The 15,336-nt window shown below is 42.4% G+C and overlaps 1 protein-coding gene across 2 annotated transcripts in view; it reads left to right on the top strand.

Annotated features, from left to right (window-relative positions):
• The first annotated feature begins 699 nt into the window (after nt 1–699).
• FRMD3 (FERM domain containing 3) overlaps nt 700–15,336 on the top strand; it is a 351,285-nt gene continuing 336,648 nt past the window's right edge. The window contains exon 1 of one of the 2 annotated variants that reach the window (XM_019966466.2): nt 700–999. In XM_019966466.2, the coding sequence (XP_019822025.2) occupies nt 853–999 (147 nt within the window). In that variant the 5' untranslated portion in view covers nt 700–852. The remainder of the gene's footprint in view (nt 1,000–15,336) is intronic. The other variant, XM_070795032.1, reaches the window with a different exon arrangement.

Genomic DNA, 15,336 nt, shown 5'->3' with positions numbered 1-15,336 from the left:
TGCTACCAAAGATCTTAGCCAGGTGTTGGGAGACATAAACGAGAAACTGATTAAGGGAGGTTCTGAGTTTCTTAGAGGAGACTGACTCTCAGTTAATATTAAAGAAAGGCTTACAAAAATCCTCAAAGTACCAGCGACTGTGTCTACTAGCCTTATTGCTGTTGTAGCCAGGCAAGGGCCTCAGGCTACTCTCAGGGTTCCAGAGGTCCAATAATCCTTTCCCGCGGTGGAATCCTCCCTGCGGGTGTAGGTCAGGATCGCCCTCCACGCCCCCTTGCCTGCCGCCAAGTCGCTGGGGCCAAGCAGAGCTTGGCGCTGTCGGGCGCGTGGGGGAGCCGGGGCAGGGACGAGCTCGCTCAGGAGCCAGAGCGATCGCGGCCGGAGAGGGAGGAGGCTGCCGGGCCCAGCCTGACGCAGAGGCGGCGGCGGCAGCGGAGCAGGCCACTGCCCGGGCGTCCCGGCCACCAGCGTGAGCCCGCTCTCCGCCTTCTTCTGCCGCGGCTCCTCACGCGTGGGAGTGAGTGCTTAGCGCGCCCGCCTGGGGTCTCGGGCTCAGGGCATCTTCGGCCAGCGAGCCCGAGCGGAGGGAGGTGCAGGAGCGCTCGCAAGGGGCGGAGGCGGGGAAAGGAGCGGGCGGGGCGGAGGCGAGGGAGCGGAGGGAGGGGACCGTGGAGAGGGAGGGACCCGCCTGCCGCGCCCTGGCCGCTCGGCATGTGTGGCTGCAGGCGCCGGTTGTCGCTGCTGTCCGGGGGCTGAGCCGCACCCGGGTGTCCAGGGCAGTGTGTGTGTGTCCGCGCGGGCGAGCGCCGCGCCGGCCCCGAGCCTCCTGCTCGCTTCCCCGGGCCGCGGTGCATGTTCGCCTCCTGCTACTGTGTGCCGAGAGGCAGGAGGACCATGAAAATGATCCACTTTCGGAGCTCCAGCATCAAATCGCTCAGCCAGGAGATGAAATGCACCATCCGGCTGCTGGACGACTCGGAGATCTCCTGCCACATCCAGGTGCCGGGGCGAGGGAGCGGACTACATGCTGGGCATGGGACTGGGGGGCCTCTACGGGTGGGCGTGCGCGTGGAGACAAGGAACCCATCCGGGGGCCTACTAGAAAGGCAGATTTCTCTTCCTCAGCTCTGAGTCTGGGAGCCCTACTAAGGGATGGGGTTGAGGGGACTGTCTCCCACAGGCACCGGGCGTGCATTATCAATTCCCGAGGCCCCTTCCTCTGGCTTAGACACTGCGCTCACGTCTCGCTGCGCTTAGGATAGTGGACACAGGGCAGCTGCCTCCTGGGGGACTCTAACCCCTCTGTTTCCTAACCTGTCGGGAAATATGAGTTCTGAGAACCCAGAGGGGTACCTGCATGTCGCCCAGTCTTCCTTCTTCCACGTGGAGAAGGCATGCATCAGCATGGATCCACTCATTCTTTCTTTGGCGCCTGGGCTCCGAAGGTGCCTTCAGTCCCAGGGACCTGCTCCAGCTCCCTGCCTCCTCTCTACCGGTGGCCTTTACTCGTAGCGTGGGGCAGCGGCGAAGTTTCCTGGGAGTGAGAGAGGCCAGGCAGCCCCGTGCTCCAAGCCTTAAGGGATGGGGCACGCTGCTCGGACTGGAGCTACCTCGAAAGGAATCCTTTGAAAACTGAGTGTTTCAGGGAAAGGAAAAGGGCTGTTAGGCCAGCAGGGAGGGAATGCTGCAGGACCTGGGTCCAGGAGAAATCGCCCTTTGGGGTATTGGTGACATGTGCTCGTGACCAAGTTGGAGAAGGCCAGAGTTGTGTAGGCGAAGGCAGCTTTGATGGCAACTCCATCCTCCAGTACTTAAGTGCCTCTGGGCTTGCAGGAGATCTGTGAGATGCAGTGGTGTGTGTGTGTGCATGTGAGTGCACTCTCAGTGTTTGTATATGTAGGCAAGTGTGTGCCTTCTCCCAAGATTCAGGGCACGCAGCCTGGAAAGGTCATGTTAGGGTTAAGCACTATTAGCTTTTGACTTTTAAGTATCTTTACTTATTTATCTCTGGAATTTCCTTTTCTCACCTACTCAAGTCTTGAAGGTCTGAGACTAAGTGAGCTGTTTTTAAAACACTGGGCACCCATTCTGTTGAGAGATGAATGGGAGCAGCGTCTCCCAGTGGCAAGAATCTGCCTCTGGGCTGTGTTAACTAAGAATGAATGAATGAATGGTTACCCACCCCCCCACCATTTTTTTTTTTCTTTCTTTCTTTTCGTGAGAGCTTGTGACACAGGGACAGTGACTCCTAACTTGTAATATGACAACCAGGTAAGTTTCATGGCAGGAATGTAGTGCCCCATGACCTCCCATTAAAGTGAGCTCCCACTGACTTTTCCGGAGGATCTTGGATTTCATTTTGAACCAAGCACTGCTATTAAACTTAATAATAAAAGGATTAATGGGATAGGCAGTTTTTCTGCTGCCACAGGGTTGCACGGAAACATTTGGCATGTACTGTCTTGTATTTCAGAGAAAGGAGTTTGCACATTTTACCTTAAGTCCTAAAGTGGGTGTATAGGAACTTTAACCCGTATTGAATATGTAGTTAATAAAGGGGTCAGCCACAGAGAGTGGGGCTGTTGGCTTTTCCAGAGCTGTCTCCGCCCTCTATCTGCCCTGTCCTGTCCCATTTGGAGTTGACACCACTGTTTTGTTTTGTTTTTCTGTTTGTGGGAGGGAATCTTCCTTAGAATGGATAAATAGTCCCCAGATGACATGTATGTGCTGTCTCGTGATCTGGCAAACAGTAGATTGTAGCCAATCTAATAACAATTTGGAACATTGGAGTTTGTATGGCCCAACTGATGCCAAAGAGGTTAAAATGCTATGTTCCAAAGTGTTGATTTTGGCATTGCTTGAGAAAATCAAATGTTTTATTTGGAAGCACATCTGCCCCCAAATGGTGATTATCATTTAATCAATTAAAATGAATCAAAAGATGATTTTGGTGATTTTGGACATTATACCTGCCTAGAGTATTTCCAGCCTGGGAATTGATATTATACTTTTGAACATAAGGTCACAAAAACCTTTCCATTTGTTTAGGACAAAGACAAAATGATTTTATTTTTAAAAGAACTTTTGAAGTCACTAGTATTCCCTGGGGAATCCATCTGTGTTTTGTTCCTTTCTTGCCTTTTTCCTCCAGTCTAGAGAATCACAAAGTTAAGAGAGTGTTACACAAATTTTCCCTCTATAACTCATGCAAGGTGTGAGTTATGCTTTTTTTTTTTTTTTTTTTGCAAAATAATAGCTTTTAAATATTCTTTTCCAAAGTATATGATTTGTGTGGTTACTGACAAAGAAAACATTCAGTGTAATGGCTCAGGGTCAGCAGCCTGATAGCCACTTGCTCTGTCTCGTCATAGGATTAGGATGCTGTTCCAGTGTGTCATTTGCATGTGACTGTTTAGGTGGGGTGAAAGAGGAATTCCAACTGGATAGGGAGCAAAAGGAGAGTCTAGGGCCCTAGACAGGGGCCTGGGGAAGGAAAGGAGTTGCTGAATGTTCCCTATTGTTGTTGTTCAGTCGCAAAGTCATGTCCAACCCTTTGCAACCCCATGGACTGCAGCACGCCAGGCTTCCCTGTCCTTTGCTATCTCCTGGAGTTTGCTCAAACTCATGTCCATTGACTCGGTGATGCCATCCAACCATCTCATCCCCTGTTACCCCCTTCTCCTCCTGCCCTCAATCTTTCCCAGCATCAGAGTCTTTTCCAATAAGTTGGTTCTACTGGTCTTTTCCAACGAAGCCAACCCTGCAAGTCTGGAGACTGTGGAAGGACATGGCTTAGTTCTCACTTCTTTGATTCAGTAGTGCTGTTTCAAGTAGAGTAGAGTTCTAGTCGTCTTCCCCATTCCGTCCACGTTTTCAGATGCTGGCAGGGTGTTCACCACTCCTCCTAATGAGCTTGCCATTTTTAATACTGATTTTTATTGTGTAAGTTGTAGACTTTTCATATTATTTATTCTTTATCAAGTCCTGGTAAATATGCTTGTTATTATTTGAATTGGCTGGAAAATTATAAAAATTTGTATTTGAATAGTAACTCTGGCACTGTGTGTAGCACCTAGTAGGTGCTTAATAATTATTTGTAGATGTAGATTGCATAATTTGTGTCTGGGCTGTTAAATTCATGAGGGTAGAAACTCTTGTTATGGTTGTTGTTCTTCAAGGAGTCCTTCAGGTTCCTAGAGCCGAACTTGACATATAGTTGTGGTCAATAAACACTTGCTGAATGAACAAATGCTACTGACCCAGTATTTAATGTAGCTCATACCTGTCATCATGAGGACAGCATGACAGCATTGGGTTGAGAATAAGGAGATACATAGTTTAGTTATGTTACCAACCAGTGTGACATGTAGTGAGTCATTTGACATTTGGAATCAGTGTTTCTTCTTTTGTAAAATAAGGGATTTGGGTTAGAATGGATGTCTCCAGTTTATAAAGTCTATAGTTTATCTGTTACCTAGACCAATTACCTTTGACTAAAACATTGCTATTGACAGATTATATACATATTATCTCATGTGATTTTCATTCCTGTCCTGGGTTATCTCCATTTTATTGTGTTATTGAATATTTTCTCAATTTTATGGGTATAGAAAACGAGGTGCAGAGAGATTAGGCCACTTGAGTCACCTGGCAAGTAAGTAGATTGAAGCCATGTCATTTTACTTAGAATCCAGAGCCCTGTCTTCTCTTCAGCTGCTTCCAACTTGAGAGTTAGGATGTTTAGGCTGCAAGTAAAAGAGCAGCTGAGTTAAAGTGGCTTGAGTAATAAGGACACTTATCATCTCACCTAATGAGAAGTCCGGAGGTAGGGTAGCTTCAGAGTTGTTCAGCAGCTCTGCATGGACCAGGAGCTTTCCATCTTTCTACTCTGCCTCCTCAGCACATCTCCTTTGTCACTTAGAGTTCTCATTATAAGGTGGCTGTGAATGTCCTTCAGGTACTAACACATCCACCATGTAAGAGGTGGGATTTCCTCTTGCATTTCTTTTTATCATAGAGGAATACCATTCCTGGAGGCTCCCATCAGTCCTCTCATTAGATCACATTGCCCAGGATTGAATCCTATACCCATGACTTAGCTGTAAAAGAGTCTAGAAATGTGAATATTTGGTATCTGTACTCCTCACTCTCTATAATGAGAGGTGGGCTTTGACTTCATGGAGGCAATGGAGGGGTGTGTGTGTGTGTGTGTGTTAAGGGGCGGGGAACTGCTGGTGGCTAAGCAAGCAGTAGTGTCTTTCAGAATAGGTCAAATTGAGTAATAATTATTGTTACAACTAGACTTTCAGTAACGTTTAATAAGATGTTAGCTGAGCCCTGGCTTATTTTAGGCAATCTTTGTATGATCAAATTCTGCAACAATTATTGGATAATCCTTTGTAGCTTGTGTTGTTAAATATCAGTTCAGCCCTTACTGAGCCCATGGGTTCTGTGCAGCTACACACTGTCTTGTGTACAGCAAGCATCTCTGCTCTTGCTGAAGTGGCAGTATGGCCAAGTGGTTGGGAGCTTGTGATCCAGAGTACTACTTGCCTGGGTTTGAACCCTGGCTCTAACCATTGACCAGCCAGGTGACTTTGGACAAGTCACTTTACCAGTTTGGTTTCAGTTTCCTCATCTGTAAAATGAGGGTAATACTGGTACAACCTCATGGTCTTGTTGTAACAATCAAATATGCAATATATAGTGCTAGTGCTAAGTTGCTTTCAGTTGTGTCCGACTCTGTGACCCCAGGGACTGAAGCCCACCAGGCTCCTCTGTCCATGGGATTCTCCAGGCAAGAATACTGGAGTAGGTTGCCATTTCTATCTCCAGGGGATCTTCCCAACCAGGGATCGAACCTGTGTCTCTTGTGTCTCCTGCATTGGCAGGGAGATTCTTTACTGCTAGTGCCACCTGGGAAGCCCATGCAATATATACCAAGTACTTAATACCTGGCCCATAGTAAGAAATGAAAATATACTGACTGTTGTCTTACTATTATGTGAAGATATATTGGATTTAATTCTAAATAGTGTGAAGGCTCTGGCTTGGAATCTAATGTCTTTAAGCCCAAACTCCATCACTTTCTGACTGTGTAAGACCTCAAGTGAATCACTGGGCCTCCAGTTTTTAATCTGTGAAATGGGCATAATAATTCCTCAATTGCCAGTCTCCATTGGGTTGTTGAGATGAAATCTATAAAAGCGTGTTGTAAACGCTAAAAAATCACCCAAATGCAGAATACTATTCTAATTAATTTGGTTAAAAAAGAGAAAGTTGTTTACTGCATCCTAAGTTTCTTATCTGTTTTAACAGGAATTTGTGGTCACTTGCAAACATACATATGTGCTTAATATCAGGCCCCATGATGAGCCTGCAGGTGAAATCCACCCTAGGTTCGGATAACAGCCACACATGTTCTGCTAATAAGGACGACTCAACTCTTTTCTCTATCAGATTCATCTGGAGTGCCATTCAGAGTACAGTGAATATCAGACACTAAAGGAATAGAAGAGAGAGGCAATTTGTTAAATACCATGGTCTAGCTCTGATGTATTTATGCCTAGATTACATGGGCCAGCTCTTTGTGTTAAGTATATTCTGACAGAAAAGTAGTGTTATTTCAATACTCTGCTAAGATCTTATCTCTTGATGTGTTCAGAGCAAAGGCAATGTGTATTGACCATGGGGAGGATGCAATACTGTTAGCTCCACATCACTGGACAATATACCAGCTGGGTGCTTTTAACTGACAAATTCCAATTCAAACTGGCTTTAACATTAAAGATATTTACTGGATCAGCACTTCCCTGGTGGCTCAAATGGTAAAGAAACTGCCTGAAATGCAGACTTGGGTTTGATCTCTGGGTTGGGAACATCCCCTGGATAAAGGAATGGCAACCCACTCCAGTATTCTTGCCTGGAGGATCCCATGAACAGAGGAGCTTGGTAGGCTGCAGTCCATGGGGTCGCAAGGAGTCAGACACAACTGAGTGACTAACACACACACACACACACACACTCACATATCCAGAAATTCTGAGTTAAGTAGGGACCTAATTCAAGAACTATCCTGACTTTCTGTGAGGCTTTATCCTGAGACTATAGTGAAGTGGTTATAGTAGTTTCAGTTCTCACATTTTCATGGGACACCCTCCAGAGGAATTGAAAAACCACTTCCAACTCAGCATTCAAAGCAAAAGTCCTGCAGTCATTTTATCACCTGCCACCCTGAACAGTGAGTGAAATCGATCAAAATGAGTGTGCTGATTAGCTTAAGGTGCCTTCGGACTCAGAGTGGAATCAGCTTCCTTCCTGGTGGTGGTCTGAGTAGGGGAGAGAGGTCAATGCCTAGAAATCAGGGTTCTCTTCCAAAGGAGAAAGAGGGGGAGAGGAAGATGGCTGCTAGGAAGTTTACCCTACTAGATGTTTTGTCTGGGTCAGCGATTCTCAAAGTGTATCCTGGGGAGCCCCAGGAGTCCCTGAGATCCTTTCAGGGGGCCCCTGAGGTTCAAACTATTTTCAAAATAATACTAAGATGTTGTTTGCCTCTTTAGGTTAAGGAGTTTTATTGAGATATAATTTACATACTATAAAATTCATCCATTTCAAGTGTATAACTTTAAGATAGTCACAGAATTGTGCAACCATCACCACAATCAGACAATCCCCCAAAGAAACCCTATGCCCTTTAGTAGTCATACTCCCTTTTCCCCCTAAACTTCCCAGCCCTAGGTAACTGCTGATCTACTTTTTGTCTCTATAGATTTGTCTGTTGTGGCCATTTGATGAAAATGAAGTCACGTAATGATCTTTTGTGTCTGACTTCTTTCACTTGCATAATTGCTAGGCTCATCTACGTTGTAGCATGTATCAGTATTTCTTTCCCTTTAATTGGTGAATAATGTTCTATTGTATGAATAGATCACAGTTTACCATCAGTTGATGAAAATTTGGGTTGTTTCCACTTTTTGGCTATTTCGAAGAATGTTGCAGTAAATATTCCAGTAAAATTTTCCATTTGCCTTGGGTATATACCTGGGAGTGAAATTACTGGGCCATATAGTAACTCCATTTAATCTTTTGAATTGAATAGTTTGCCAGACTATTCTCCCAAGCAGCTGCTCCATTTTACATTTCCACCAGCAATGTATAAGGGTTTCAGTTTCTCCACATCCTTGCCAACACTTGTTATTATCTATTTGATTATAAACTGTCGTAGTGGGTGTGAAGTGATACCTTACTGTGGTTTTGATTTGCATTTCCTTGATGCTAATGCTGTTGACCATCATTTCATGTGCTTATTGGCTGTTTGTCTATCTTTGGAGAACTGTCTATTTGGATCCTTTGGCTATTTTAAAATTGGATTGTTGTTTTATTGTTGAGTTCTAATAATTCTTACATATTCTGGATATAGACTTCTTATTTAATAAATGATTTACAGCCATTTTTCTCATTCTGTGGGTTTTTTTAGTCTGATGGTGTCAAAATTTTTAAAATTTTGATGAAATCCAATTTATCTGTTTTTTCTTTTTTTCCTTTTGTTCCTTGTGATTTTTGTGTCATAGCTAAGTAACTGTTGCCAAAGGTCATGGGATTTATACCTGTGTCTTCTTTAAACAGTTTTATAGTTTTAGCTATTATATTTGGGTCTTTGATTCATTATTTTACTGATATGTGATTTGGATATCATAAATGTCACCATTTTAAAGTATAAAATTCATTAGCTTTAGTATATTCACAATATATACTATATATACAGCCATCACTGCTAATTCCAGAACATTTTCATCATCCCCCAAAATAAAACTCTTCCTGTTAATAGTCACTCCCCATCTGATCCATTTTGAGTTAATTTTTATGTATGATGTGAAGTAGAGGTCCAACTTGATTCTCGTGCATGTGGATATCCAGTTGTTCCAGCACCATTTGTTGAAAAAACTATTTTCCTATTTGTCACTCTTGTTGAGATGTTGATTGCCTTTTCCACTCTCAATCTCTCGTAAGTGTACAATGGAGTTTTCCAGAGGCTGGATAATATGAGACATAACAACACATTAACTACAGAAGCAGATGGGAGAATCCAGCTGTCTTCTATTGAGCCAGACACTAAAGATGTTCAAAATGTAAAAAGTGCTACTGTTCTCAATTAATTGGCTTTATTTTGTAAAACAAAGTTATTTTTCATAAAAGAATGCTATTTATGTTAATGTGCAATGGGTTTGTTATTTTTTAAATGAATCAATTATTGATTATCTTAAAAACTTACGATCAGCGAATATTGAGATATACCACCCAACTAAATAGAAATTCTATAGATCTTCAATAGTGTAAAGGAATTTTGAGGCCAATAAGCTCAAGAATTGCTGGTTTTGGTGATTGTCAATTTACTGAACTTCCTGAAAAAAATTTTAATAGTCCTAAGTAAAACAGAGAACTACTCCCGTGTACCTTGGGTCTCCAGGATTGCAAATTATAAGTACTTGAAATGATGTCAGTTAAGTAAAAAATCCCAGCGTGTGCATAAAAAATGTGTATATGTATATTTGAAATTCTTAATATTAACCATATACCTGTGTGTGTGTGTGTGTGTGTGTGTATTGCAATGTTAAGAGTAGAAGATCAAGGGCAGGCTCTTCTGTCATAAGCATTTCCCAATTGCACTTGCTCTCCAGCTGAATCTCATTTTTTTTTCAACTCTAATTATTTGAAGTCTTACTTTGAGACCCCCTCTTTTGATTATGAAAAATGTACAGCGACAGTGCATTGTGTTTAACATATAAACTGCTTGAATCAAGTCCCTCAGTCACTGAATTCTTAAGTTGTTACTTCTTTTACTCACTAGGCATTTTGGGAACTCTTGAAAACATGGCAGGAATGGAAATATCAGAATTTGTTGCATAGAGAATCTGAGATTCACATGCATGAGTGATAGGCATTCAGTAGCTAGCATGGTCCTTTCTCTGTTTCCACTTTGTGTGGGAAAGGATGCAAGTTACTCCTCCTATGAAATAGCAGAGAGCCACATGTGGAGTCCGTAGATGGGGGAAAATGGGATTATGATCAGGAGCCCTTAGGGCAGGTTTTGCAGCTGAGATCTGAATTTAATTCAGGCTAAAAGGAGGTGGCATTCAGCTCCTGGGAGGGATGTGTAAATGCTTTGCAGTTTCGGATATTCATGTGGATCTTCTGTGCCATTGTTAAAATGCATATTTCTGATTCAGGCGGTCCTGAGGAGGGCCCTGAAATGATGCATTTCCAGCAGGCTTCTAGATGCATTTCCAGCAGGCTTCTAGATGCCGTGTTCTGTGAACCACATTTGGAATAGTAAGGCTTTAATGGAAATTATCTATTTCATAGTAATATTAACTTCCTTGAGTGTGGAGCTTTTTGACCCTTAGCTCTCTGGATAATACCTCACCTGGCACATTTCCCTTGGTAGAGGTTCAGTGAATGTTTGAGCAAGTGAGTGAATGAATGAGTGAATAAAGAAATCCATCCAGGTATGTCTATCACAATAAACTGAAGTACCAATTAGACATTGATGCTGGAGATGAAATGCCTCCTTTTGACTCCCATCCCCCGCCAAATCAAGAGATTGTTTTTCAAATAGGATTTCCTATGATGACCAGTCTGATGAAGTGTTGAATGTCTGTGAGAGTGTTTATGGGGACTCAGGGTTAATGAGAGAATTCTTGTCCCTCTGGGCCACGTTTCCCACTCTTGCCTTCCTATATCCTGGACTCTTGGTGGCATTGTGGAGGAGCTCTGGCAACTCCTTGGCACAAACAAATCATTGTGTATAAAGCCAGCCATGTCTGGAAGATCCCAGAGGCATAGGAGGCCCAGCTGTTCTCACTGGCAGAAGTGACCTCAGGGGACCATGACCCTAGAGGACAGTGAAAAAATGCCTTAGAGGTGTAATACAAGCTCTCGAGCTGTTTCTTTGGTGACTCTGCCTAAAGGTGCAGGAGGGAAGTGAGAGGATCACTCTGGAAAAAAAAGAAGCTCCTTCTAAAGGGAAAGAGCATTTGTATAGATCAAGCCATCATACTTTTCAAAAGTGGATTAGTAAAGGTTTTTTGAAATAACTTCAATCTTAGTCAATAAGCATTTAAATATATCTTCTATATGCCAAGCACAGAGCTAGGAACTGGAGATAAAAAGAAAATAAAATCAGACATCAAGAGGCTCACAGTCATTTGGAAGAAGAGAGACAAGAAAATGATTCAAGGACAACATGACAGACATAGGGACAGGTGTATGGGTGGAGGACCAAGAGGAGGCATCTGTATCAGACTGGGTATAGATGAATCTTGATTAATAATTAAAGGACAAGTGAAAATCAATTCTTTGAAGAAGGGAAAAAAGCATGCAAAACACGGTGAGCTTGTGCTTGATGTAAAACCTTGGGCATGATCAGCGTGACTGGATATAGAAATGAAGGGAGGGGGAATCTTGGATTAGTCCCAGGTGGTTGGTTTCAGGGACAGGGGTCATGGTGTCACCAATACAGTACAGACCACAAGTTTTGGGAACCCACTGGAAAATAAAAATCTGAGGCCTCTTGTTAAAAATTATTAAGAATTTCAAGATCACAGTGAAAGTGAAGTCGCTCAGTTGTGTCCGACTCTTTGCGATCCCATGGACTGTAGTCTACCAGGCTTCTCTGTCCATGGGATTTTCCAGGCAAGAGTACTGGAGTGGGTTGCCATTTCCTTCTCCAGGGGATCTTCCTGAACCAGAGATGGAACCCACGTCTCCTGCATTGCAGGCAGACGCTTTACCATCTGAGCCACCAGGGAGGAGACCATTAAACAAAGCATGGGTCCTTCTTAGCATGGATCCCACACCCATGAAGCTGATTCTGAGAAGACAGAATAAAGGAGAAACAGATTAGGGGAGGAGTTTGGGCATGTAGACTTCATAGTGCCTGTGGGGTATCTGGGTAGAGAATTCTCAGGTAGCCAGGCAAGAATACCAGAGTGGGTTGTGGTCCCAAAGGGAATGGCAACCTATTCTGGTATTCTTGCCTGGAGAATCCTTTGGGTAGAGGAGCCTGGTGAGCCCCAGTCTCTGGGGTTGCAGAGTCAGACATGACTGAGCAACTAACACACATACACAGTTGGAAATAAGGAATGAAAGTCAGCAGAGATGTCTGACTTGGAGACACAGATAAGAGAATCCTTAGTATTCACGCAAGTGGTTGTAGAAGTCATGTGATATGAAAGGAACTATTACATGGGTCTTACTTTTTTGTCTGTCTTTCTGTTTGGGGCATCCTTGTAGATCAAACCAATGGAGTTTGAGCTTTGGAATTGTTTCCAAGAGTGCTTGATCATATTTTCTTTGTTTGGCAGTTCCCACCTGAATGAGAGCTTCTCCATTTTATTTTGCAAATAGGGCAGCTGCCTCAGAGGTCTCAGTGGAAAAGCACTTTCCTTCTCCTAATTTTCATTTTCTAGCTTGGACTAACAAATGACAAAAAGTCCTCTCCAAGCTATAAGACTCTGAGTTACAAAACAGGACTTTCACTCTAGGGAAGTTACCCTTTGAGACAGTGTCATGAACATTGGATAATACATTTTTAAATCCTATCAAAAGGATTCAAACTTGAAGTAAACATGTCATGGAACAACTTTGTAAATTATGCTGCAGTAATTCATCTTTTCTTTACTATTTATGTGTCTCAGATATATCCAATGGCAAATTTTGTTTCCTGTTTAGTTTCCAGGAGATTATTGTGAATGTTGATTAAAATAAATTCAAGGTCTGTAAGATCCCTCAAAGAAATAATTTAATATTGGTAACATGATTTGGATCTTAGATGTGCAGTAGAGCTTTGTCTGAATAGATCTGTTATTATGCTAAGGTTTTAAATATGATTATTCTGTTGCAGGGGAAGCAATTAACATATTAACAGATTACGATTTGGTCTATTACCTCTCATTTCAAAAGTGTAATTTGCATCTTTGAGGCACTAGGCCTTATGGTGAATGTTAGTGTGAAAAGGATTGACTGAATCAGAATTTTCACATGCAAACTGTGAAAATTTGAATACGATATCAGTTACAAATGGATTGATAATAAAATTAAACAACCTTAAAAAAAATCAGTAACTTTTTTAATAGAAGAGAGGACAAAAGCCTAATCAATAAATTGGCTAGTAATTTTTCCTTGATGTTATTAACTGATGTTATTTTTGAGGGCTGGTTTTTACATGTGTGCCTGCCCATTGTTCCAAAAATAATGCTGGTCTTTGTGATCTTTATCATATGTAGGTATCATCTACAATGTTATAATGTTGGGAATTATTGGTTCTTTATTTAGCAACATCTTTCTCTCTGCTCATGTGCCTCTTGATTTTCTTGAGTTGTATGCTCATAATGTGAATTAGTTAGTTGATTAAATTGAGATCCAGAGCTGTGATTTGCCTGAATTTGCCTATTTAGCAAAATTAGGATGAGATATGATGTCTTGGATTATACACTAAATACTACCGTTATTGTGTTTTTGAATCTTTTTTGGTAGTCTAAGGGATATAATTCTTTTCCACTGACAACTGTTAATAACACAGGGAGAAAACCTCACAGTGACCACACTTCTGGGTAAAGAAAGTAAATTGATTTCTTAAGTGTCATCGAAGGACCACAGTTTTAGTTCTTCTCTAGTTTCTGTAGTCAGTATGTGGCTCAATGTAGCTCAGTGTACCTTCAAATGAAAACTACCATCAGTTGTTCAGGTATTTTTGAATATTTTGGCATCTAACATTCCTACACAATTAAAAGAGGTCTTCCTTTTCCCTTTATAAGTTTGGCATGGGACAGACATTGCTTGTATTTTGAACTTTCAAAAAATTACAAAGGGAAAGAAAAGAGGATGATGTCATAGAATTATCTATCTATCCAAAGTAAATTTACTGTGTAGTCTTCGGATTGACTCTGGAAGTCAGTTCTTAGTAATCCTAGGCCATGGTATTTAGAAAACTTCTAGAAAAATATGAAAATAAAGTTTTTTTTATTTAGGTACTAGCTATGTCCTTGTTAGGCTCTGTTTGTTTGGAAGGCTTAGGAAGAAGCATAATAAAATCTCTGGAGTCAGAGGAGGGAAAAACACTGTATACCACCTGGAGCCAAGTCAAGGATAACTTCACCTCGTGTGTTTCCAAACCTCAAGGGAGATTATTTCTGCTAGGGGATCATGGTGGTGGGGGATGGGGGTTGGTCACCTTGAGGACACCTTTTGTCTCCATGTTTGGAGACATAGGTTTTTCACCGGGTGTAGATGGCACCTTCTTGGTTCAGTGCTGATTAAAAGGAAAAAAAGGAGGAAAAGTTGTACAGTAATTCAAGGGCAGCCACAAAGTCTGAGTTTGCAGTGCCAGCAGCAGTGTGGTAATTTGAGAATAGCAAATTAGAGGAACAAAGCAGATTTTAATCATATGCCACAGAGAGGAAGGGAGGAAGGTGGTTTAGGTTTATCTCCAAATTGTACCTCCATTAGAGTAAGGGAGGTTTTTAATGCTGTAATCCAATGTTTATTGTTAAAGATTTCTTTGTTTCTTTCCTCCAGTATTTCTTTAGCACACTCACTGGGAGGGAAATGCCAGCTTTCTTCCCATCACTGAACTCAGCAGTTGTTAAATATAAAACATTTTCTTGATGTTATTGGGAATAGAATGAGGGAGAAAGAGTGACAGAGTTAGATTCAAGAGCATTACCCTTTCGGAGACTTTAGTCTGAAGGCAAAACTGTCCCATTCCATCCTTTCTGTCCATCCATCCATCCATCCGTCAACCCATCCACCTACTTCACTCATTCGTCCAATAGCACCTCTCTTAAGGACTGGTTTGGGTACCAGAGATAAAAAGATAAGTAAGAATATGGTCCCTTCCAATCTGGTAGAGAAGACAGACACACAGACAGTTTCAAGATGGTACTGTTATGATTGAAGAACACTAGGATATTACTGGAGCAGAGAGAGAAGCCAAGGTATCACTTAGGGGAAGGTATAACCCTCCTTTAATCTCTAGTCACCCTCTTCTGAAGTCACTACTCCTCAAAAGGGTGGATCACAGATATTTTCTTTGAAATAGATCACAGATATTTTCTTACTCCCATTTAAATACAGATAAGAGCATCTTGAAGAACTTTGTGCTTCTGCTTGCAGACATCTCAGCAAAAGTTGTACCTTGCTATAAAAGGTAATTTCAAGAGAAGTCACGCATCCCCTTTCCTGCTTTCTACTGGGTCTTCATCCTCACAGTGTCTCCTGTATCGAAATTCTGGAGCAGCCGCTGGGGCTCCCAATGCAGCCTGAGCAGACCAGGGGAAG

The sequence above is a fragment of the Bos indicus genome, chromosome 8 (assembly GCF_029378745.1).
Source record: "Bos indicus isolate NIAB-ARS_2022 breed Sahiwal x Tharparkar chromosome 8, NIAB-ARS_B.indTharparkar_mat_pri_1.0, whole genome shotgun sequence".
NCBI lineage: Eukaryota > Metazoa > Chordata > Mammalia > Artiodactyla > Bovidae > Bos > Bos indicus.
This window is presented reverse-complemented; position numbering and strand designations above follow the sequence as displayed.